The 24,682-nt window shown below is 39.8% G+C and overlaps 1 protein-coding gene across 5 annotated transcripts in view; it reads left to right on the top strand.

Annotated features, from left to right (window-relative positions):
• ESRP1 (epithelial splicing regulatory protein 1) overlaps positions 1-24,482 on the top strand; it is a 55,689-nt gene extending 31,207 nt beyond the window's left edge. For 2 of the 5 annotated variants that reach the window (XM_077876226.1, XM_077876225.1), the window contains exons 13-16: positions 1,121-1,289; positions 9,442-9,592; positions 13,609-13,718; positions 22,940-24,482. In XM_077876226.1, coding sequence (XP_077732352.1) covers positions 1,121-1,289; positions 9,442-9,592; positions 13,609-13,683 — 395 coding nt within the window. In that variant the 3' untranslated portion in view covers positions 13,684-13,718; positions 22,940-24,482. The remainder of the gene's footprint in view (positions 1-1,120; positions 1,290-9,441; positions 9,593-13,608; positions 13,719-22,939) is intronic. The other 3 variants (XM_077876228.1, XM_077876227.1, XM_077876229.1) reach the window with 3 other exon arrangements.
• Positions 24,483-24,682: the final 200 nt, after the last annotated feature.

Genomic DNA, 24,682 nt, shown 5'->3' with positions numbered 1-24,682 from the left:
AAGATGTAGATTAGCTTCAAAGCCCATCTTCTGGGATTCATTTAGATGGAAATAATAATGCAGAGTTAATCTACTTTTAGGTCCGTTCACTCTGGCACCATCTATGCTTTGGCATAATGCATGGAATTCGTGAAATCATTTTTATCCTAACTTTTTCATCTTACACTGTACTACAGAACAGATAACAGGACGAAAGAGAAGCATAGCTCTCAAAAAAGCAACAACAGCAGCCCAGCTTTTAGTTTGAAGTTACACTACCTGTCAGTCCTATGTTTCTTTCTTCAAAGGGTTAGATTGTGGTAACTGGCACTCAGGAGTAGGGGAAAAAAATCACATGTCATGAAATGGTTGAAAAGACTTTAAAATCCACTTGATAATCATGTTTTCCCAATTTCTAGGTCTATATAGGTTTTGAGATTATCTTTAGGTGTTAACTATACAATCAAAAGGAAGTTGCATGGATGTTTTAGTCACATTTTGTGTGGAAGATCAGGATTCAGTGACTGAGTTGAAGACTCACCAAAAAATGACCAACATTAAAAAACTTTTTCAGGGTTCCTGGGTGTCTCAGGGTGTGACCCCAGGGTACTGGGATCGAGTCCCACATCATGCTCCTTGCAGGGAGCCTGCTTCTCCCTCTGCCTGTGCTTCTTCTTCTCTCTGTGTCGCTCACGAATAAATACGTAAAATCTTTAAGAAAAATTTTAATTCCATACTTTTAGAAATTTGAGAATTCACATGGTTCTAACAATTTCAAAAAAAGATTAAATATATACAAATTTTAAAAGTTGCTTGGGCTGACAAAGAACCTGTTAAAATGTTCATGTGAGAAATAAAATGTACGTCCGTATGGACCAGTGAGCTTCTGGATTTTTTTTTTTTTTTTTTTTTTAAGATTTATTTGTTTTTCATGAAAGACCCAGAGAGAGGTGGAGGGAGAAGCAGGCTCCCTGGGGGAGCCGGATGCGGGACTCGATCCCAGGACCCCAGGATCACGCCCGCAGCCAAAGGCAGCCGCCCAACCCCTGAGCCGCCCGGGCCTCCCGAGCTTCTGGCTTTAATGCTAGCACGTGTGTCCGTTGTGACAAACGTCTCAAAGTCTCTCTCTTTGCTTATCCAGGCCTGTCTCCTCCCTCCTACACATTTCCAGCCCCTGCCGCAGTCATTCCCACGGAAGCTGCCATTTACCAGCCCTCCGTGCTTCTGAACCCTCGGGCGCTGCAGCCCTCCACGGCCTACTACCCGGCGGGCGCCCAGCTCTTCATGAACTACACCGCCTACTACCCCAGGTAAGGCCCAGGGCAGTGCGCGGAGGGACCGGAACAAAGGGCCCCTTTGAGCGCAGCGCCCGAGCTCACAAAAGAATATTGTCCGCCGCTGAAGGTGAGGATGGCAGCAGCAGCTCTGTCCCAGCTCTGACCGACAAGGCTGTTTCGAGACCCAAGAAGTTCATTTTTTAACCGTATATTGAGCAGGATCTTTCAGGTCACCTGCGACGTTCCTCTTTCCCTCCTCCCATCTTAGGGCCCTAAGTAAGTGGCACTGTCAGCACTGCAACACGTGGCACTGTGTCTCCTGTGAATGGATTATAAACCCAGAAAATCCTTCAGAGCAGTTCTGTTTAAAGTAGCATCAATTCAGATGTCAACCCGTAATAAAAACTGTTGTAAATTTTATAGGACTATTAGTTCCCCCCTAGATTAGTACGGGCCAGTCCGAGATGTGATTCTTCTGTACTTTCTTAGAATCAACAGATTTTTAATCTGATTCATTCTTCTTAGTTGTGCTCAATTTCTGGAAGGCAGCAGGTATGATGGAGAGAAAGCCATTGGTCTGGAAGTTGAGAGGCCGGAGATTAGTCTCAGCTCTTATTCTTTTTTTTAAGATTTTTAATTTATTCATGAGAGACAATGAGAGAAAGGCAGAGACCCAGGCAGTGAGAGGAGCAGGCTCTCAGCTCTTATTCTAACTGGGGCAAGTCACTTAACCTTTCTGGTTCTTATAAAATGATGCGATTTGCCAAGTTTTTTAGAAGTCCCTTCCGGGTCTGCTTGCTTGTGATTCTAACTTGGATGTATAACGATCTCTCGTTCTCAAATTTTCTTTTCAAAAAAATCTGTTGAGCGAGTAACTGATTCATTATGAAAGTAAACTTTTATTTCATTTTATTAAGATTAAAAATTTATTAAGATAGTTTTTTATTTAAATAAAATTTTACACCTGCTCGAGTGATATTGCTCAGAATTTTAAAAATTTGGCCACCCCTTATTTTTCCTTCCCCAGCTATTTTGACATGTTTTGAGTACAGCCATAAATATATAAGCAAGATTTTTTGATAAGCCATCTGGAGGGAACCTATCTGATCCCCTAGTTGCTATGTCACATTGTAGTTTTCTTCGCTTTCCATCTAGTTTTCTGGAAGGGAACAGAAACTGTAGACTCTCAGCAGTGAAGCTTGTAGCCTCTGTTTGTTACTTTGTTGGGTATTTTTATTTTTTTATTTATTTTTTATTTTTTTAAAGATTTTATTTATTCATGAGAGACACAGAGAGAGAGAGAGAGAGAGAGGCAGGGAGAAGCAGGCTCCATGCAGGGAGCCCGACGTGGGACTCGATCTCGGGTCTCCAGGATCAGGCCCTGGGCTGCAGGCGGCGCTAAACCATGAGCCACCAGGGTTGCCCTGTTGGGTATTTTTAAAAGATTCATAAAGGCTATTACACATATTCTTTATTCCGTTGGGGAAGAATGACGAGAAGGCCATAATGATTGTCAGTTGGCCGCCTTGAAGGTTTGAAAAGGCTCAGAAGCATGAATGATTCCTCCTGGTTGTGTGCTGTGTGAGGCGCCTAGGCCAGGCCCAACCTGCCGCCTTCTGTGGATCCTGTGACAATCACTTGCTAGTTAGTGGACTCTGGTTATGAGAAAGATCTTTGTCTACCTTTCTTGCACCCTCAGAATGTCAGGAGTCCAATGCATTGTTCCTTTGGGTGCCTGTGGCTGCTTTTCCACTCTAGGATACATTAGTAGGGTATCCAATTCCATCATTGCCTTGAAATCTGGACCCTATGAGAAGAAGGAGTCCCTCAGAAATAGCTGGTGTTCGTGGCAAGATGGGAACTTGAGTCTTGAATGGCAGCCCCAAAGGCAAGAGGAACTGATGTTTCTGGTGTAATAGCTCCTGTAATTTTGGGTCCGTGCCTATAGGTTGATTTTTTTTTTTTTTCCTAGTAGTTTTAAAGTTTGTAAGATCTTCTTGGTTAATTGTAAGAGTATAGAAGTATAGTGAGTGAAAGTAGACTCCCATTTTATACAGCTCTAAGTCTAGAAGCAGTCCTGGTTTGGTTTCATTACTGATTTGGTGATATATGGACACACGTGTGTACTTCTAAATGAGCCATACGATACTTAGCATGTACTGCTTACGCGTCTTTTTTTTTTTTCTTTCTTTCTTTTTTTTTTTTTAACTTGCCACTATGTCCTTGACATCTTCCCTAAGGAATGTTTATATATTTACCTCATTCTTATAACTTCCACATGATGTCACGAGGGTGAAAATACATCAGAATTTAACAATTCCTTTATTTTTAGACCTCTAATTAAAAAAAAAAAATTCCCTATTAAAAAAAGCTCATATTGATCTTTAAATACTTTCATTTCTGTAAAATGAAAATTTTACAGAAATTAAGGGGAGGGAAAGGAGGGAGAGAGAGAAAGAAGCAAACTCACCACTGAGTGAGGAGCCTAGTGTGGCACTCAGCCTCACAACCCTGATCATGACCTTGAGCCTAAATCAAGAGTCGAATACTTAACCAATTGAGCCACCCAATGGCCCCAGAAATGAAATTTTTTTTTTCAGAAATGAAATTTTTAATTGAAGGTTGTGTGTATTAAATTTAAGTGTTTTTTTTTTTTTTTTTTTTTTTTTTTTTTTAAGATTTTATCTATTCATGAGAGACAGAGAGAGAGAGAGAGAGGCAGAGACACAGGCAGAGGGAGAAGCAGGCTCCATGCAGGGAGCCCAATGTGGGACTCGATCCCCGGGACTCTGGGGTCATGCCCTGAGCTGAAGGCAGGTGCAGGGACCCCTAACTTAAATACTTTCACGTAACTCCTATATATTTCATTATTTTAATTGATGTTTCCCTAATTGTAGTGAAATTACCCACCCAAAGTGTTTAAACGTGAGAGTGTTCTGTTATTCTGCAAAATCTCGAATAATTTAAAAAACAAAATCCAGAAAACTCTAAGAATAATTCACAGTTTCATCAGAATTCCACTAATTTCTAACCTGCCACGACTAAAAGGTATTTGAGGCTATCAAAAAAAAAAAAAAAAAGCTGGGATCCCTGGGTGGCTCAGCGGTTTAGCACCTGCCTTCAACCCAGGGCATGATCCTGGAATCCCGGGATCGAGTCCCACATCAGGCTTCCTGCACAGATCCTGCCTCTCTCTCTCTCTGCCTGTGTCTCTGCTTCTCTCTCTGTGTGTCTTTCATCAAATAAATAAAATATTAAAAAAAAAAGCTGTGTAAGTTTTCAGGTATATTTTGACCATATTCCCTCATGATGGGGAAGGTTTAAAAGCGTATCTGTGAGACTAAAAAAGTATATTAATCAGACTAGAATTTTTGTCTCTTTTTCAATTAAAGTTTTTAAAATTCCCTCCTTTTTATGAAATATGTCCGTTTGACTTGAGATTCATTCAGCGTGTTCATTACTTTAAGAGGCTAATGTATTTTGCAGATTTTTAAAAAAGATTTTCCTTGAGGGACACCTGGGTGGCTCAGATGATTGAGCGTCTGCCTTCAGCTCGGGGCGTGATCCTGGGGTCCTGGGATCGAGCCCCGCATCGGGCTCCCTGCTTATGGGGGAGCCTGCTTTTCCCTCGCCACTCTCCCCTTGTTTGAGCTCTGTCTCTCTTTGTGTCAAATAAATAAAATCTTAAAACTGGATTAGTTTTATTATGTTCCAGTTGTAAGATTTCTTTACATATTCTAGATAAGAAACCTTATGAGATATGATTTACAAATACCAAAAAAAAAAAAACAAATACCTTTTCCCAGTCTGTGGGTTATCTTCATTTTCTTGAAGGCGTTCTTAAAAGCACAAAAGTTTTAAATTTTGATGACAACCAGTTTATTGATGTCTTTTTTCTCACAGTTTTGTAGTAATATATAACCCGAGGTTGTGGAGATTCACTACATATTCTTGTAAGAGTTTTGTAACTTTAGCTTCTATATTTAGGTATCTTATTCAGCTTGGATTAATTTTTTATATAATTGGAGGTAATAGTCTAAATTCATTCTTTTGTGCGTGGATATTACATTATTCTAGCACCATTTACTGGAAAGACAACAGGCATACCTTGTTTTATTGTGCTTTGTTTTATTGCACTTTGCAGATACTCCGGGTTTTGGTTTTTTTGTTGTTGTTGTTTTTAACAAATTGAAAGTTTTTGGCACCCTGTATCCAGTCTGTCAGCACCATCGTTTTCACAGCATTTGCTTACTTTCTCTGTCACATTTCAACAGGTTTTGAAATACTTCATGGTTTATTATTTTGTTATGATCGTCTGTGATCAGTAATTATATCTAGTGGAAAATTCAGGTGCTACTTAGCAGTTTTTAGCAGTAAAGTATTTTTAAGGTACATACACTGTTTTTTTAGACCTAATGCTACTGCACACTTCATAAATTACAATACAGTTTAAAAATATGTATGTTCCCTGGGAAACCAAAAGCTTCATTGGATTCACTTGTTTTGCAGTGGTCTGGAACCAAACTCACGACATCTCCAAGGTTTGCTTTCGTATTCTTTCCTCATCAGATTGTCTTAAAAACCTTGGCAAAACTCCAATGAACCACACATGACAAATGTAAGGGTTTATTTCTGGCTACTCAATTCCCTCTCATTGACCATTGCCTACCTTTATGGAAAGACCACTCCGTCTTGATTACTGTAGCTCTACAGTAACTTTTGAATTTAGCAAATGTAATTCCGGCGTTGTTCTTTTCCAAAAGAGGGTAGCTCTCCTGAGTCCTTTGCATTTCCATGTATGTCTTAGGTTCAGTTTTTTTGCTTCGTGTAAAAAACCACTTGGAATTTTGATAGCTATTAAATTGAATCTGTAGGTGATTTCAGACAATGTCATTTTAACAACATTAAGCCTCCTGTTTATGAACACGGGTTGTCTTTCCTTGTATTTAGATTCTTTTTTTTTTTTTTTTTTAATTTTTATTTATTTATGATAGTCACAGAGAGAGAGAGAGACAGGCGCAGAGACACATGCAGAGGGAGAAGCAGGCTCCATGCACCGGGAGCCTGACGTGGGATTCGATCCCGGGTCTCCAGGATCGTGCCCTGGGCCAAAGGCAGGCGCCAAACCGCTGCGCCACCCAGGGATCCCTGTATTTAGATTCTTATTTTAAGCAATGTCTTTTAGTTTTCAGTGTACAAGTCTAGCCATTCCTGAGTTATTTTTTCCTTTTTTTTTTTAATGCTATTGTGAATAGAATTGCTTGCTTGCTTGCTTTCTTTCTTTTTTTTTTTTTTTTTTGAAGATTTTATTTATTCATGAGAGGCAGAGACACAGGCAGAGGGAGAAGCAGGCCCCATGTAGAGAGCCTGATGCGGGACTGGATCCCGGGACTCCAGGATCACACCCTGGGTTGAAGGCAGGCACCAAACCACTGAGCCACCCAGGGATCCCCTGGAATTGCTTGCTTTCTTTTTTTGGAATTGCTTTCTTAATGTCATATTTGTGTTTTCACTGTAGTGTGTAAAAATGAAATTGATCTAGTTTATCAATTTTTGTATCTTATAACCTTACTGAATTGGTTTTTTGGGTTTAGCTTTTTTTTTTAATTCTTGATTTTTTTTTTTTCTTGATTTTCTACATAGGAGCTTACTCTATGTCTTATCCCCCATTTATTTAAAAGATTTTATTTGAGAGAAAGAGTGAGTAAAAGAGAGGGCATGAGCAGGGGCAGATGAAGATGCAAAGCAGATTCCCCGCTGAGCTGGGAACTTGATGCAGGGCTGGGTCCCAGAACCCGGAGATCATGACCTGAGTGGAAGTCAGACACTTCACCGACTGAGCTACCCAAGTGCCCTTATATCTTGTCATTTTTATTTTATAAATTATTTTTGTTGATTCTTATTTCAATAATCTTTTTTTTTTTAATTTTTTATTTATTTATGTTAGTCACAGAGAGAGAGAAAGAGAGGCAGAGACACAGGCAGAGGGAGAAGCAGGCTCCATGCACCGTGAGCCCGACGTGGGATTCGATCCTGGGTCTCCAGGATCGCGCCCTGGGCCAAAGGCAGGCGCTAAACCACTGCGCCACCCAGAGATCCCTTATTTCAATAATCTGAAGGACTTTCGCATTTAGGTTGTTAGAAAATGCTTATTCTCATGTCCTGTCAGTTTGATACACAATTATTTAATTTTCTTAAGATACCTCATGTCTAGCATGAATCCTAGTGCAATAAACAAGGATGTGATTCCAAGGTTAGGGTTCATGAGAATGGGTGCTACCTTAGAGATGCTGAACATAATTGTCACTTAAAACCTTACATTTCCAGTTGGGTAACTTTTATTTTTCTATTTTGTCCTGTTTGTATTTTGAAAGTACTAGGCAACTAGACTTAATTTATAGGAGATCTTTAGCCAGAGGACTAGAATGTGCCAGGACGGAGTCACAGAAGTAAGTTGTAACAATCTGAGTCTCCTAGTCCATGTGAAAAACCTAATAACTCTATTGAATAAACAGAGAAGGCTTGGTAGTCTTTGAAAATTAGTGTCTATCATGCATTTGACATGAGCAGAATATGGTCTTTGAGTGAATGGTGGTTGAAGAATCTGGGTGACTCTTCTGGTTTGGTGAAGAGCTAACTGGTTGTGTGACCTTTGGGAAATTACTTAACTCTTAGTTTCTGTTTCTGCCTCTGTAAAAATGAAGAGGTGTGTCTGGGTGATGGCTGAATTTCTACTCAGGTGTAAAGTTCAGCATTCCCTGTCTGTGCTCTCCTAGTTTGCACATAGTCTCTAAATAGGCTCTCCTTATACAGAGTTGTAAACATCTCCCAAGTAATTCTGTTATGCAAACAGGTTGAGGCTCACTGCTTTATAGATTTAAAAGGTTAAGGGCAGCTTGATGTCACAGAATATTTTCAGGCTCTGATATTTATTTAAAAGTGATGAAATGGAATGATGGTTATGGAAATAATAACAATAGGTAACAAATTACTTCTTCATTTTAATGATTTATGGAATAATTTTGATATATCAATAAATCTGAAGAACAATTCTATGAAACTAGGAAGGTGCTGTTATCCCCATTTTGCAAATGATGAAATCGAATTTCAGAGAAATTAAGTGACTTGCTTAAAGTTCCTATGCTAGTAAAGAAATGGAGTCTGGAACTATATGCACATCTTGCAACTTTCCTATTAACCCCTCAGTTTGGATTATGTGGGATAGATAATCTCAAAGATTTTCAGTCCCTTCCATTATGTGTTTACTGGTCTTTAAAATTGGATAATTACCTACTTAGATTTATGAGATTTAATAATCTGAAGCTGTGGGTCTTTATTGCTCTTTAAGCTAATAAGGTCTTTAAAAAAAATTTCCCTATATATTTTCAATTATGGGTATCTGGCCACTAATTGTGATGGAAAACAGATTGGTGGGGGGATAGGATGAAACTCATTTCATAATATGGTAATCACTAGAGTTGCCACATAAGGAATAATTATGTATTCACTTGGCTTGTTCTCCTTGGAGATAATTGCTGCAGATCCATTAGCAGACGCAAGCATCAATTTTCCCCTCGTGTTAATGGTGATTGATTTAATTTGTTATGTGTCCCTTCCAATTTACCCACTTTACTACCTTTTTTTTTCCAGTCAGGTTGGAAGAACTAACTCACGAGTGCTATAGTACTTTGTGTTTTGTGCTGTACAATTGCTTGTATATATGGGTAGAGCCATCTATTCTTTGGAGCAAAAACTTTGGATTCTTTTGGTCACTGTGGCTATGGTTCTTAGAAGTCCTTTGGATTCATGCCTTTCCATGCCTTACTCTTCTGGTAACAAGCCAGTTAATCATCAATGAGCTGGGCTTTGGAAGTGGTGCTTTGTGGTTGAGTGACTGTGGAGGCTTAATTCTCTCCTTCCTGGCCCTTTAGGAATCTCAGAACCGGATCTCTGGGCACGCTTTGCACTTAACTCTGTATTAACTGTTCTACTTTTCAACTTTTGGCTTTTGTGGAAATGTGGGACAGATGAGCTACGGTGTTCTTACCTGTCCTGGGAGAGAGATCTAAAAATTCTAAGAAAGAGCACCTTGAGAAAGTCTGTTTCCTTAAGTAACTGATGTTTTTAGAGTAAATATTGGACATTGTCTATTCCTGTTGGTTCACTGTGCTTTCTCTCCCTTTAGCTCCCCAGGTTCGCCCACTAGTCTTGGCTACTTCCCTACAGCTGCTAGTCTTAGCGGCGTCCCTCCACAGCCTGGCACGGTGGTCAGAATGCAGGGCCTGGCCTACAATACTGGAGTTAAGGAAATTCTTAACTTCTTCCAAGGTTACCAGGTCAGTAGCTTGAAGAAGAAAAATACACAGTGCCCTTATTACTTAAGTTGGTTTGCCTAAAAAGAATGCAGCCAGGAAAGAAGCACATTCTCCGAACCTTGTATGTATCTGGGCTAACAGATTTGCATACAGAGGCAAAAAGAACCAGAGTCAAAGTCAGGGGGACTAGCTGGTTGTCTGAGTGCGGACTTCAGACTCACCCCTTTGACAAGATGAGGGCCTCTCCGTGCTCTTCGGATTGTCTCAACGTGATCCGTTGGTGCTCTTCTCTGAAAATTGGGCTACTTTGGGAAAGCTCTTTAGAGCACACAGTAGTGTGGATCGTTTCATCTAGAATAGGATTGGTTGAGAAGGAGTTTTCCTCAAGGTCAAATTCTTAATTAAACAACACCAAAAGGTACTTAAACATGAAGTTGGAGTATTTAAAGAGTGGTTAGAAGCCTCTCTGCCTAACCTGGAAAAAACCAAAGGAGACTCTGAATTTTTAGATGCTAACTTACTAAAATGAGCTGTAGGATAATTAGCCTTTTATGAAATGATCTGCCCTAATTCTTGTGAAACGAATTTACTCATACCAGATTTTTCTACCACTGCCCATGTCCATCAGTTGTTTTCTGACTCAAGCTAAAAAAAAAAAAAAAAAAAAAATGAGATGTTTCTTGATAAGAGCTCTTTAAAGTAAGAATTTCCTCAATGCCATCTCATTTGAGCACTTGCCATTCCTTCCTCAAGTCATGGAATTATCTAGAACCCGAATTCCTTTCCTACGATGTCTAAAAATCAGTATCCTGAAACTTTTTATATTGCATTCATAGCAAAAATTATCTTTTTTTCTTGGAGCTGAACTTTGCTTGAGTCTCTAGAGCTGAGAAGTGTTTACAGACATAATCGTCAAATCCTAAAATAGGCCTTGAGCGTTTACAGTACAGCGTTGTACGGGTTGTGCCTACAGAGGCTGTTTTGCTATTCGAATGGGTCTACAAACTTGGCATCCGTGAATCATGGAGGACTGTTGAGTTCAGCTAAAATGATCTCAGTGGAGATGCTGCAAAGCCACCAAGTTACTATGATGGTCTTACGGGCTTTTAACATAGAAAGTATTTTCTGGCAAATGAAGAAAATCTAAGGAAGGTTGGACAAAGGTTTTTTTTTTTTGTACTGTGTGGCTTAACACATTCTTACTAGAAGTAAGATTTTTTCAGAAATCAGTGGGTCTTTCTCCCATTATCTGGGAGAAATCTTCTAAGACCCCCTGCCCCACCTCAGTGGATGCCTGAAATTGCAGATAGTATCAAACCCTACATATGCTTCTTACTCTTGCATGCCTATGTTGTTTATGTGAGGTCCAGTGAGAGATTAATAATAATGAAGTACTGTAATGAGAGAGATGTGAATGTGGTCATTCCCTTAAACTATCTTACTGTAGTGTCCTCACCCTTGTTATGATAAGATGGTATGGGAAGATAAAATGCCTGTGTGGCAAGAGGAAATGAGGTGGGTGATGTAGCATGGTGATGTAGTGTTAGGATCCTCTGCTTCCTTTGGAGGTAACTGAAATTGCTGATAAGGGGGACTATTGGAGATACTTTACTTCTTCCCTAAACTATTATCCTGCCTGTCGGGAGCTCTTGCAGGACTAAACAAAGTGACTTTCTAACCTTCATATGAGATTCATGAGATTATGAAAGGAATAGAGCATATTACTGAAGGCTATTGAAGAGACTGCTTAATGTGACCAAGATTAACATTGGAGTTTATATTTTCTCCCAATGTTTTCCAATTCTAGAAAGTTACAGGCAGTTTTAGGTTTTAGGAGTCCGCTGAAATAATTTTCTTTTTTGTTTTGACTAGCCAACTTTTACCTCCACACTGAATAGAATTAAGTGGTTGTATGCATAAATTAATCATGACATTAAACAAAATTGCTGTCATGAGGAATTCGGTGACTGGCTTTTGTGGGTATTTATTTTCCTAGAAACAAAGCAATTTCTAGATTTATTGCTAAAAGATTGACATGCTTCAGAGTTGAGATCAGATAACTTAAGTTTGTAGCAGTTTATCTTCTCGTAGCTTCTTGGGAATCATTGAAGGTTAGAGTTATCTGGTATAATAAGAACTAAGAAGATTGTGCAAAATTATTTCATCCCAAGGCACTTGGCCTTCATTGCTCAATTGCTTAGAGTTTATGAACTGGATCAACAAATTAGGATTACGTAGGAGCCTGTGGTGCTTGGCTAGCTCAGTCAGTAGACCATGCAACTCTTGATCTCAGGGTTGTGAGTTCAAGCGCCATGTTGGCCATAAAGCCTACTTTCAAAAAGGAAAAAAAGATTACATAGGAACCTCACCCAATTAAGTATATCAAATTATTCAGTGTCTTCAGTAATTTGAGCTTTAAGGCACTTACAGTGCATGCATCCAAAATCTTTTGTATCATTCTTAGGTAAAGGCTCTTATTTTCTGTCTTTGGGAGTCTGTGTTGTCTTATTATTTTTTTTTTTTAAGTACTCCGCTATTTTGGAAATAGCCACTAGCTATAGGATTTCAGATTGTTCAGGTGTAGCTTTACCATAAGACCGAATCAGTGAAGGAGGACTTAAACAAAACTGTTCTCTTAAGTGTATTCTGTGTTTGTCTTTATTTACAAGCATTTTTCTTGATTTTTTTTGTTTGTTTGTTTAATAAGTTTCCGTTTGATTTCTGGTTATTTATGATCATATGGTTATGTAATATATTCAAACAATTAAGCAAATATGTGGTAATAATTGGTTGCATGAATGAAATCTCTTGATAGTTTGATTTTGCCTTTAAAAAATATCTTGAGGTAATAATGGTATATGTCATTTTCTATAAACCTTATATTTATTTATTTATTTTTTAAGCCTTATATTTAAATACAATTTTTGGATGTATGTTTCTTCTACTCTTAGCAAAATTCCTTGTATTTCAATTTATTTTTTCTATACTTCATACGTGGGGAGGGGATGTAAAGCCAGAACGTGCAAGGACTTACCAAAAGGGAAGAATTCTGACGGCCAAAACAAAATGAAGGAAGTGGGTTCTGCTTTCAAATCTAATTTGAAATGTGAGCCAACCACCTGGTTGGCTCAGTTGGAAGAGCATGTGACTCTTGATCTCAGAGTCGTGAATTTGAGCCCCACATTGAGTATGGAAATTATTATTTTTAAAAAATATATATATATAAGACAAATTCTGTAATTTTGTAAAGTTAAAGTGCCCAGGTTGGGCCCATTTTGATAAATGAGATTTATAGAATGAGCACTGAATATAAGAAGACAAGCTACTGTGAAGATATTTGGTCAGGAGAATGTCATTTTGGTCATGAAAATAAATTTTGTATCTATATTTTAGTTAATAGGCCTCTTAGCCTAGACTCTCCAAATCCTTACATAATTCCTTTAACTCTATTTGCTCTTTGCTTTACCCTTGACTGTTAATGGTTTTGCATTTTCAGTAGTGGTAGTTTTTGTTTCTTTTCAAAATACTGACTTTAATCAGTAACCCTTTGGGCCTTTCACTGCTGATATTTTTGCTTACTGTCCTTCTGAGAGAATTAGGCTGATATTACAAGTAGCATCTAATATTTAAAGTTCACAGAGTTGTTTGCAGATGCTAGCCTTATTGAGCAATACCTTGCAAATCGTTGGTACTCAGCTATTTTCTATCTAGTCACCCCGTGGTATCCTGGAAACTGTACTGTTAGCAAGATCTGAAAGTTTTGGTGTTTACTGTGTTACACTATTCTTTTCTTATCCGTGTTCAATCTAACTCCTTTCTTAAAAGGAAGTTTTATGGTATTTAGACATGTTAAGTTGGACATGGCGACTTGGGATGAGTGGTTACGTATGTGGCTCATACCAGAGTTTTAACCTGTTTCCTATAGTCTAAGTAGAGTATGATACTGTTGGTAGATCTATTCGGTTGAAATACTAATTATCATCCATAGTGGCAGTTTGTCCATCTTTTGATCCTGTTTGTTCTAACTTGCATTTTAGTATGCAGCCGATGATGGACTTGTACACACAAATGACCAGGCCAGGACTCTACCCAAAGAATGGGTTTGTATTTAAGGGCCCCAGCAGTTAGACCATCCTCAGAAAAGAAGGTAAGGCACTATGATGTGAAAGCTAAATCAAAAAGGGCCAAATAGAAATCACGAATCTGAATTTTTTTTTTTTAATAAATTGGGTGAGAAGTTTCCCTTTTTATCAGGTATGATGTAGGAGTGTCAGAAATCCTGGAAGAAATGGGAGACTGGAATTTAGCGTGTCATCCAAGGAGACAGTATCAAAGCAACATTTATGAATATTAATTATACGCTATTTTGAGCTAAGGGAAAACTTTTCCATTTGGAAATTTATTTGCTGTTTTTCATGTGGAATGCAGACTGGGTATGCCTTTTTTTTTTTTTTTTTAACTGTGATAAAAATCACGTAACATAAAATCCATAATTTTTAAGTCTACAATTCCTGGCATTTAGTGTATTCACAACATGTGCAACCACCATCTCTATATAGTTCCAAAGCATCTTCATCTCCCCAAAAGGAGACCCCATGCCCATAATGTAGTATCTCCCTATTTTCCTTCCCCGTGGACACTGGCAACCAGTGTGCTTCCTGTCTGCATGGATTTGCCTGTACTGTATATTTCATATAAATGGAATCCTATGATATTGACTCTTTTGTGTCTGGCTGCTTTTCACTTGACACATTTTTGAGGTTGATCCTTGTTATGGCATGTAATAGTATTTCATTCCTTTTTGTGGCTGAATAATATTCCATTGTATGGAAAATACCGCATTTTGTTCATTTCTCTACTGATAGACGTTTGAGTTTGTGTCTACTTTCTTGCTATTATAATAGCAAGTGCTGATATGAATACTTATGTACACATATTTGAGTACCTGTTTTTAATTATCTTGGGTATGCATCTAGGGGTGGAGTCACTGAGTCCTACGGTAATTCTATTGAGTTGGGTGTACTTTTTCCCTCTTTTCTTTTTTTAAGTAAGTATGCATAGCATATAATTAACCATTTTTCAGTGTATAGTTCAGTGGCATTGAGTACATTCACATTATCATGTAACCATTACCACCAGCTAGCTCCGTCTTCTCAACCTGAATCTCATTTCCCTCTTCCCTCAGCCCTTGGCAACTACCTTTCTACTTCCTGTTTCTATGCATTTGACTATTCTTAGTACCTCGTAAATGAAATAACATAATATTTGTCTTTTCATGATTAGCTTATTTCCCTTAGCATAATATTTTTAAGGTTCATTGTCTAAATCTAGAAGAAAGGGATCCCTGATTGTTTTTGAAAATAGTGTTTTCGGGCAGCCCCGGTGGCGCAGCGGTTTAGCGCCTCCTGCAGCCCGGGGTGTGATTCTGGAGACCTGGGATCAAGTCCCACGTCGGGCTTCCTGCATGGAGCCTGCTTCTCCCTCTGCCTGTGTCTCCACCTTTCTCTCTTTTAAATTTAAATAAATTTTTAAATAAATTTAAGTAAATTTTAAATAAATTTTTAAATAAATTTAAAAAAAAAGAAAAGGAAAAGAAAATAGTTTTTTCATTGATAACCTTTTCTTAAAGGATATTGGCTTTCTGTGTGAGACTGCTTGAGAGAAGGTAATAGAGGGACATGGTCAGGAATTGGTATGGCTTATTAATTTCTTTATTTTTTATGATTGGGCTTGCTGAAATTGGTTTCCTGGCATACCATTTTTAATGTTATCATTTTCATGGCTGAGGATCCTATGGATTTTAACCATATGGATTCTAAATTGGAAAATGTGGTTCCCAATAGTATAATGTTGTTCTTGAGAAATGACAATTGGGATCTTAGACTCTCCTTTAGAAGTTTTAGAAACCCCAGTTCTGGAATGGAGGTGATGATTCTCTGTGATTTTCTGTGAGGTTTCAAGATCTCTTGGGTACCAGAGAACATCAGGCCCACATACTTTGCAGTGGAAGGTGGGCTATTTTCTAGTTTAGCTCACAATGATGGGAGCACATTATTTCGGCCTTTTGTTTTAAGATTTTATTTATTCGAGAGAAAACAAGAGGCGGGGAGTGCAGAGGAAGAAGCAGACTCCCCGCTGAGCAGGGAGCCAGATGTGGGGCTCAATCCCAGGACCCTGAGATTATGATCTGAGCTGAAGGCAGCTGCTTAACTGACTGAGCCACCCAGGCATCCCTATTCCAGTCTTTTTGATACTCTTTTCGGTATACACTTTGTCATTTAAAATATTTTTTTTGGTTTTTTGTTCTGTTTTTAAGATTTGATTTATTAGAGAGAGAGGCAGAGACCCAGGCAGAAGGAGAAGCAGGCTCCATGCAGGGAGCCCGATGTGGGACTCCATCCCCAGACCCAGGATCACACCCTGAGCCAACGGCAGTTGCCCAACTGCTGAGCCACCCAGGCGTCCCTACCATGAAATGTTCTTTATTTAACTCTTAATGCTGTTTAATGGATTTGATAAGCATACTATCTATGTAGCAAAATGAATATATTGAATAAGAAATGGCTAGAAGTGAAACTTTTTGCTATTACATTAGAAATATCTGGGGTGCCTGGGTGGCTCCGTTGGTTAAGAATCTGCCTTCAGCTCAGGTCATGATTTGGGGGTCCTGCGATCAGGCCCCATCCCACCTCCCAGAAGGGAGCCTGCTTTTACTTTTCTCTCTGCTATTCCCCCTGCTTGTGCTCTCGCTCTCTGTCAAATAAATAAAATCTTATAATTAAAAAAAAAGAATATCCTAAATTGACTATAACCATTACTCACCTTTGATTCTATCTTATGCTTGGGGTTATGATAGAATAGCAAATCAGATGCCCTGTTAAAATCCAGATTTTTGCATTTTATTATTCTAATTTTAGATTAATCTGCTTTTATGTTGAGAATTTTAAAAAATTCACATGAATTACTATGTGAAACACTTGGCATAAGTAATAAGTTACCTCATTTAATGATCTCAGTAACCCTGGGAGGTAAGGATCACAGAAGTATTGCGTGCTCATTTTTAAAAATTTGGAACATATAGACAGGTACAAAGAAGTCTCTAAAAATTCCGCCCTTCAGATATAACCACAACGAATATTTCTTTCAGCTTCTTTTTTTTTTGTATGCCCTCATGCAGTTTGGACCTAGTTTCTCTCCCCTTAACCTTATAGTGTGACTATATATTAATAATCAGATGTGTCATCACCAGTCATCTGTTATACCAATAGAGTGCCCTGTGCTCTCTAAGCAGTTTTATGCGTCCAGTGCTCCTTGGGCCTCATCACAGCACCGTGAGGCATCAGGGCAGGTACCCCATGCTCCATCTGATGGATGAGGACGTGAAACCCAGGAGGCTGGATAACATTCAGAGTCATGTAGCTTATGACCAAGTGGACCAAAAGATCCATCACTTCTCGTTTCAGACTTGGTACTCTTTTTTTTTTTTTTTTTTTTTTTTAATTGAGCAAATAAGAACATGCAGAGTCAGTACTTGTAGTGGACTGAATGGTGGTCCCAAATGTGTGTGTGTGTGTGTGTGTGTGTGTGTGTGTTTAAGATATTTATTCATGAAAGACAGAGTGAGAAGCAGAGACACAGGCAGAGGGAGAAGCAGACTCCATGCAGGGAGCCCGATGCGGGAATCGATCCCGGGACCCCAGGATCACGACCTGAGCCGAAGGCAGATGCTCAACCGCTAAGCCACCCAAGTATCTCCCAAATAGATGTCTCAATCCCTGGAACCTGTGACTGTTACCTGGCCCAAAATGTAAATTAAGGATCTTGGGAGGAGGGGTTTATCCTGGATTCTCTGGGTGGGCCCTTAGTGCATAGAGGCAGAAGGAGAACAGGCAGATGGAGAAGAGGAGACAGTGCAGCTCTGGAGGCAGAGATTGGAATAATGCAGACGAAAGTCAAGGGGCACCTGAAGCCCTCAGAAGCTGAAAGAGGTGATGAATTTTCTCCAAGAGCCTCTGGAGGGTGTGCAGCCTGGCTGACGCCTTGATTTCTGACTTCTGGCTGCCAGGATTGTTTCAAGCCACCCAATTGCAATGATTTTTTAAAAGACTTATTTAATGGGACGCCTGGGGGGCTCAGTGGCTGAGCATCTGCCTTTGGCCCAGGGCATGACCCCAGCTTCCTGGGATCGAGTCCTGCATCAGGCTTCCCACAGGGAGCCTGCTTCTCCCTCTGCCTGTGTCTCTGTGTCTCTCATGAATAAGTAAATAAAGTCTTTATTTAAAAAAAAAAAGATTTACTTATTTTAGAGAGAGTGAGAAAGCGCACTTGTGGTTGCAAGTTGAGGCGGGGAGGGAGAGGATCTAAGGCAGACTCCGTGCTGAGCAGGGAGCCTGTGCGGGGCTCAGTCTCCCACCCCTGGGATTGTTACCTGAGCCACGATCCCGAGTCAGAGGCTCAACCACCCCCTGAGCCACCAGGGCACCCCGAAATTGCCGTCATTTGTTACAGCAGTCACAGGAACCTGGTAACAATAAAAATGTCTTGAAAGAACAGGGATCCCTGGGTGGCTCAGAGGTTTAGCACCTGCCTTTGGCCTGGGGCATGATCCTGGAGTCCCGGGATCGAATCCCACATCAGGCTCCCTGGGTGGAGTCTGCTTCTCCCTCTGCCTGTGTCTCTGCGCCTCTCTCTCTCTCTCTCTCTCTGTCATGAATAAATAAGATCTAGAAAGAAAGAAAAAAAAGAAAGGAAGAAAGAGAGAGGGATCCCTGGGTGGCGCAGCGGTTTAATGCCTGCCTTTGGCCCAGGGCGCGATCCTGGAGACCCGGGATCGAATCCCACGTCGGGCTCCCGGTGCATGGAGCCTGCTTCTCCCTCTGCCTGTGTCTCTGCCTCTCTCTCTCTCTCTCTCTGTGACTATCATAAATAAATAAAAATTAAAAAAAAAAAAAAGAGAAAGAAAAAAGAAAAGAAAAAAGAAAAACCGCGTCGTTGCTGTCACAGTGTCCGGGAGCAGTGGTGAAGCCCACGAGCAGCTCAGGTGAAGTTCCGCTGCTCCACCTTCCCGCGTAGCTTTGTCCGATCTTTGCTGCCGACCCCAAGAACTTCTGGGCTGTGTCTTTTTTGTCCTAAAAGGCCCCCGAGGGCAGCTCACTGGCTCCTGGAGATGCTCCTGGGGAAGGAGAGTTGGGGGCTGGCTGGGGGAAGCGGCTCCTACGGAGGCCACACTTGTGGGTGCCCCTGACCCCTCCCCCCCATCACCCTGGTCTCCAAGCTGACACTCCCAGTGCATCGGGGGGCCAGGGCCAGCTCACAAATTTAAATTTGTCAGCAGATGCTTGTGTATGACCATATTTTGCGTACGTGGGAGATGAGCGTTTAGAGGCGCTGCTTCCCTGCTCTGTAAGATGCACGTGAGCATCACTTCTTCGCATGTGACCCAACCTTGCTAGGGGGTAAGCATCCGGTGGATTAATGTGTAAACAAGTCTGGCACACTGTAAAGTCCTATAGGTAGACAGATAACTATTTTGTTGCTGTGATCACCATCATCATTACAGGAGCAGTGCTTGTGACTATGAAGTTCCGGACATTATTCAGATTTCTACCAATTTTTCCATTAATGTCCTTTTTCTGTTCCCTGTTGCAGCTACCTGTCTCCGTGGCGTCCTCTAGTCTGGGTTAGTTTCTTGGTTAGTTGTTTGTCATGACCTTGACAATTTTGAGGTATTCTGCTCTCGAGGTATTTTGTGGGTGCTCCTTCAGTTTGGATTTGATATTTTTCTTGTGGCTATACCAGGGTAATGGGGTAAGAATAATAGAAAATAATAGAATAATATTTACGTAACAAATATATAATTCATTTACTATAATAAAAGAACAATTATGAAAGGATAATACCATAGAGGTGATGGTATCCCAAATATCCCCTCACGTGGTATTTGGGTTATTATACCCACGTGACATTACTGGCGGTAATATTAATCTTCATAATTTGCTGAGTGAATATCTTGGTCCATTTGGGCTGCCGTCACAAATTCCATGGATTGGATGGAACCACACCTTCAAGTTCTCACAGTCCCGGAGGCTGGGAAGTCCAAGATGAAGTGCTGACAGTTTCCTTTGCTTTTTTGTGAAAACTTTTGTCTGTACTAGGTATTTTTGGAGGCTCTTACAATCTGTTAAGCCTGGTTATTTCCACAACAGTTGGGTTTTGTGGAAAGACAAAACAAGACCCAACAAACAAAAACTATGTCGCTCTCGTTTGGAGGGTATCTTCTATACCTGGCCTCTTCAGTGTATCGTTTAGATGGCTTTGTGGATGAAAATGATCTGTCTTTTGTAATTTTTAATTATTTTTTTTTGGATCAGTATAGTGACTCATTTTAGTTTCTGGCCAAAATATCCAATGTATCTTTTGGATAAAGAAGCTTTCAAAAGTAGACAGGATTTTTCTCTTTCTCTTCCAACTAGTATTTATAATATTGGGCAACAATAGCTAAGTAAATGCTTATTGTGGATTTAAGTAACAAAAAGGCTATCAAACAAATTTTCTTTAAGGAATCGGAGTGTTATGGGTTTTATTTTATCTTACATATGAGGAAGAAGAAACTGTTCCTTTGTCCTAACAAAGAAATCTCACAAAAGACTTAAATTTTTCAGAAAAGAGATTTCAGAATTACTATAAGGAAATAAAATATTACAACTAATCAGAACTGTAGGCTTTTTGAGGGGTCAGCTTCATGCCACAGGGCTTAACACCAATTGGTGAAATCTGGATTTTTTTTTTTTAAGATTTATTTATTTTTAGAGAGCATGGGGGGAGGGGCAAATGGAGAAGCAGACTCTCATGCTGAGATTATGACCTGACCTGAAATCAAGAGTTTAACATGTAGCTGACCGAGCCACCCAGGTACCCCAAAACCCAAATATCTTAAAAGATTTCTTTGGGGACACCTGGATGGCTCAGTGGTTGAGCGCCTGCCTTTGGCCCAGGGGGTGATCTTGGGGTCCTGGGATTGAGTCCCGCATAGGGGTCCCCACAGGGAGCCTGCTTTTCCCTCTGCCTGTGTCTCTGCCTCTGTGTGTGTGTCTGTCTCATAAATAAATAAAATCTTTATTAAAAAAAGATTTTTTTTGTACATGGTACTTTCGATGACAGTATGCAAAATAAAACATTTTTTAAAACCGATTTCACTGGAAAGGAATGACAGATTTGTGAACATTTGCAGTTGTAGCTCAAAATTGTCTTTGCATAATAGTTTCCTGTTTTACTGTCCACTTTTCTGCACCTAAAGGAGAATAGGAAACTTTAGTTTTTTGTTTGTTTTGGAGGTTTTTGTTGTTGGGGGGGGCAGTTGGAGGTTTTTCAGGGTTTGTCTTTTGCTAGCAGCTTAGAGTCTACAGTTTCAGTGCTAAATACTAAAATTGCATTAGATACTACTGGGATTAAAAAGCAGGCTTGAGAAGGTTAGACTTCTAATTTCTTTCAGACTTTTCTACATTTTCACAGAATATGAAGGTATAATTTTCAGCAAATAAGTTGGTTTCTTACTAGAATAACAATAATATGAGCTGGGAATGAGGAAGTTTTAATTTATTAACTGATGACAGACCCAGGGTTGACGGACTTGCCTGAATCCAAGGGCTTACTCTTGGCCAACCTCTATCCATGACGTACTCCCAGCAACACTTGGATTCCTGGGAGTCCAATTTAAGTCCAGAAGCAAGCCAGGAACTGAGCTTCACTGGCCTGGCCTTAAGTCCGTTTCAGAAAACACCATTGCCAGAGACATACAGGGCTCTGATTGGTCGTGTGTGTCATTGTTGGGCTCCGTTGTAAAGTTGCCGTGTTATGGGCTCGAGGATGGATGATGGGACAGATGTCATTTAAGGAAAATCCAAGTGTTCTTGCCAAAAGTAGGATACAGTAGATCTTAGACAGTTGTATTGCTAGGCCATTGATAGAAATATTATTTGTGGGCAGCCCCGGTGGCGCAGCGGTTTAGCGCCACCTTCAGCCCGGGGTGTGATCCTGGAGACTCGGGCTCGAGTCCCACATCCGGCTCCCTGCATGGAGCCTGCTTCTCCCTCTCCCTGTGTCTCTGCCTCTCTCTTCGCTCTCTCTGAATGAATGAATAAATAAATCTTAAAAAAGAAAAAAAAAAAACATGAAAGCTAGAAATTGGATAATATTAAAAAAAGAAAAAAGAAATTTGTATTTGGTATCCAAGGAGAAGCTTTCGATGTATCGTATTTTACACTGAGCACTAAAATATGATCACTTTGTAAACCACATTTAAAAAAATTTATGAGAGACAGAGAGAGAGAGAGAGAGAGACAGACACACACAGGCAGAGGGATAAACAGGCTCCTCATGGGGAGCCTAATGTGGAACTCGATCCCAGGACCCTGGGGTCATGCCCTGAGCCAAAGGTAGACACTCAACCACTGAGCCACTCAGGCGTCCCTGTAAACCACATTTTAAGGATGAATTCTAACAAATATTTGTTTTTTTAAATACCTGATTCTAAATTTGTATCAATTTTTGAATCTCTTATTAAAGGAAATTCAACCTTGGCTACAATATCAAACTGGCCATACGAACAGGTCTGAACTCTGAAGAGCTGTTCTCGTTTCTATCTGCAGTCCTGTTTCCCATCTATGTGTGAAAGTATGCACGGTATACCCAGTTAAAGTTTTCACTTTAAAGAAGTTTTTGTGTGGTGTGTAAGTGAAATAGCATAATAGAGCCAATCTGCGTTCACATTCTGGACCTGCTGATTAGTGGTTTAATCGCTCTGGGCCTCTATTTCCCCATCTGTATAATGGGGATAACATGGTAATCCAATAGGGTAGTTGTGCGGATAAATGAATTAATCCACAGGAAGGTTGTTAATTAGCTAGTCACTGACATACAGAGTTTCTGTTTCCTATAACGCCATGCCCCGGGGCTTCTTACTCAAATATTTTTGTTTCACATTATTTGAAATTTCTTCTACTAGAATTTAGTTTTTAAAAATGGTCTTAATGGTTTTAATAATGGTATCGAGCCTCTGCTGTCGAAAGAATGCTGTGGTAACGTGGGGACCCAGACTGAGGAATGTCTGTGTGTGAATAGGCGTAAAATGGTCTCTGCACAGAGGAGCTGAGTGAAGGTGAAAACATCCACGTTATCACACGCGGAAATACAAAGGATGGGGAATTGTGGAAATGCCAGCTATGTCCGTGTAAAATAAAAATTTGGGCCACCTTAAGGCTTTTTAGACCTTTTGTAATTCAAAATCATTTTTTTATAGCTGCCAATAATTGAAAAATTCAGAGACTAATATTTCCATTTGTTTTGTTTGTTTGTTTGTTTTTTCCCCAGTGTTTGAAAGATGTGTGGTGATCCCGAAACCGTCAGATACGACAACTTCTAGCAACGTCAGGGGAAGTTTGTCTACACTCAGGCTGCAGTATTTTCAGCAAACATGATTGGACAGTGGGCTTTTGCCCTGTCTTTGGGTAGAGTAAAAAATTTGAGCCAGTGAAGCCAAATCCTTGTAGCAAGCAGCATGCCTGGCTCCTTGCTGGTTGCAAATAGGCATTTAAAATGTGAATTTGAAATCGGGTGACGCCATTACTTCCAGCTAACGTGGCATCATGAGTGTTTCCTAAGTTTTAAGTCTTGGACAAAAAAAAAAATATTAGCGTCTACCATCTCCATGAGGAACTCTGTCGTGGAAGCTTCCTTCGTGTGTTTCCATTGTTCGTTCTCCATCTCCTGGTCTTCTGCACAAGCGTGCCCTCTTCCTAAGTCATTCAAGAATAAGGTCTTGGGATCTTTAAGTCACAAACTTAAGAAAAGAAATAAAACGAATATTTTCCCACTGCCTTGGCCCTCATGATGTCTTGCAGTTAAGCCAATGAAACTTGACTTTTAACACACCTTGGGATAAATCAGAAGATCTTGCGCACCCACCACCAAACATTCATAGCTTAAAAGTCGCATCTTTTTCTTCAGCACGTACCAGTTTGTAAATAAGAACGAACTAGGGGCCAAAATGCGAAACCAAAAATGAAGCAGCTATGTGTAGTTAGTCCTTTCTAGTTTAAACCGTAACGGAACATTGTGGCTTCGTATGTGTTATTTTATATTGTACTTTTCCCATTACTGATGGTTTGGACTTTAATAAGAGAAATCCCATAGTTTTTAATATCGTAAAATGAGACTATTTGAACAGTGTATTCTAGAAAGCAATATACTAACTGAAGTGAATGCTTGTATATATTAAGATAGAGCCTTAAACCTTTCTCTCTAATGCCTTAACTGTCAAATAATTAAGACTTTTAAAAGCATAGGATTATAGTCAGCATGCTGGACTGAGAGGTAAACACTGAAGCGGTTAGAGCAGCTATTGATGCTGTCAGTGTTTAGCACTATGTGTTTAGCTACAAAAGTGCAATATTAGACACTAGCTAGCTAGTACTGCTGCCTCGCGTAACTCCAAAGAGGAAAATAGGATCTGATTAAGTGTACATGCGTTTCTTAAGTTCCTCCTGTTGTCCTTAGCGTTTGGATGCAATGCCCTGCAGATTTATGTGGCTGCTATTTTTATTTACTTTGCATTACTTTGATTAACATCTTGAATGGAGAGCCAAACGTTCCCTCTTCACCTGACCAGCAATGGCCCTTTAACTGCAGTAGGAAAAAAAAAAAAAAAAAAATAGAAAACCATTTTGTGTGAAGATTGGTGACAACCGGCACTTAAGATCAGAAAAAGAGTTGTTTATACCGGATGCTTTAAGATGCTGTCTGCCCAAACCTCTGAAAGACTTTAAGATAGGAAGTAATACCTAACCACAATACCATTGAGTTTTCGTAGAATTGTTACATTTGATAATAAAAACCTGCCTGTTTAATCTCAAAATGTGTGTTCGTGCTTATTACTGGAAGAGTTAGGGTCATGGAGGAAGGGTAGGGGTAAGCCGTCTTTTTCCAAGGTGGTAAGCTTTTGTTTTGTTTTTTTCCCGTTTGCCATAAGGATTTGTAAAAGCTATCAAGGATAAATGCACTCCACATACAGTTCTTTTTCTTAAGATTTTATTTATTCATGAGAGAGGCAGAGGA

The sequence above is a fragment of the Canis aureus genome, chromosome 28 (genome assembly GCF_053574225.1).
Source record: "Canis aureus isolate CA01 chromosome 28, VMU_Caureus_v.1.0, whole genome shotgun sequence".
NCBI classification, from domain to species: domain Eukaryota; kingdom Metazoa; phylum Chordata; class Mammalia; order Carnivora; family Canidae; genus Canis; species Canis aureus.
The sequence above is the reverse complement of the archived record's forward strand: the minus strand, read 5'-3'. Positions and strand labels throughout refer to the sequence as shown.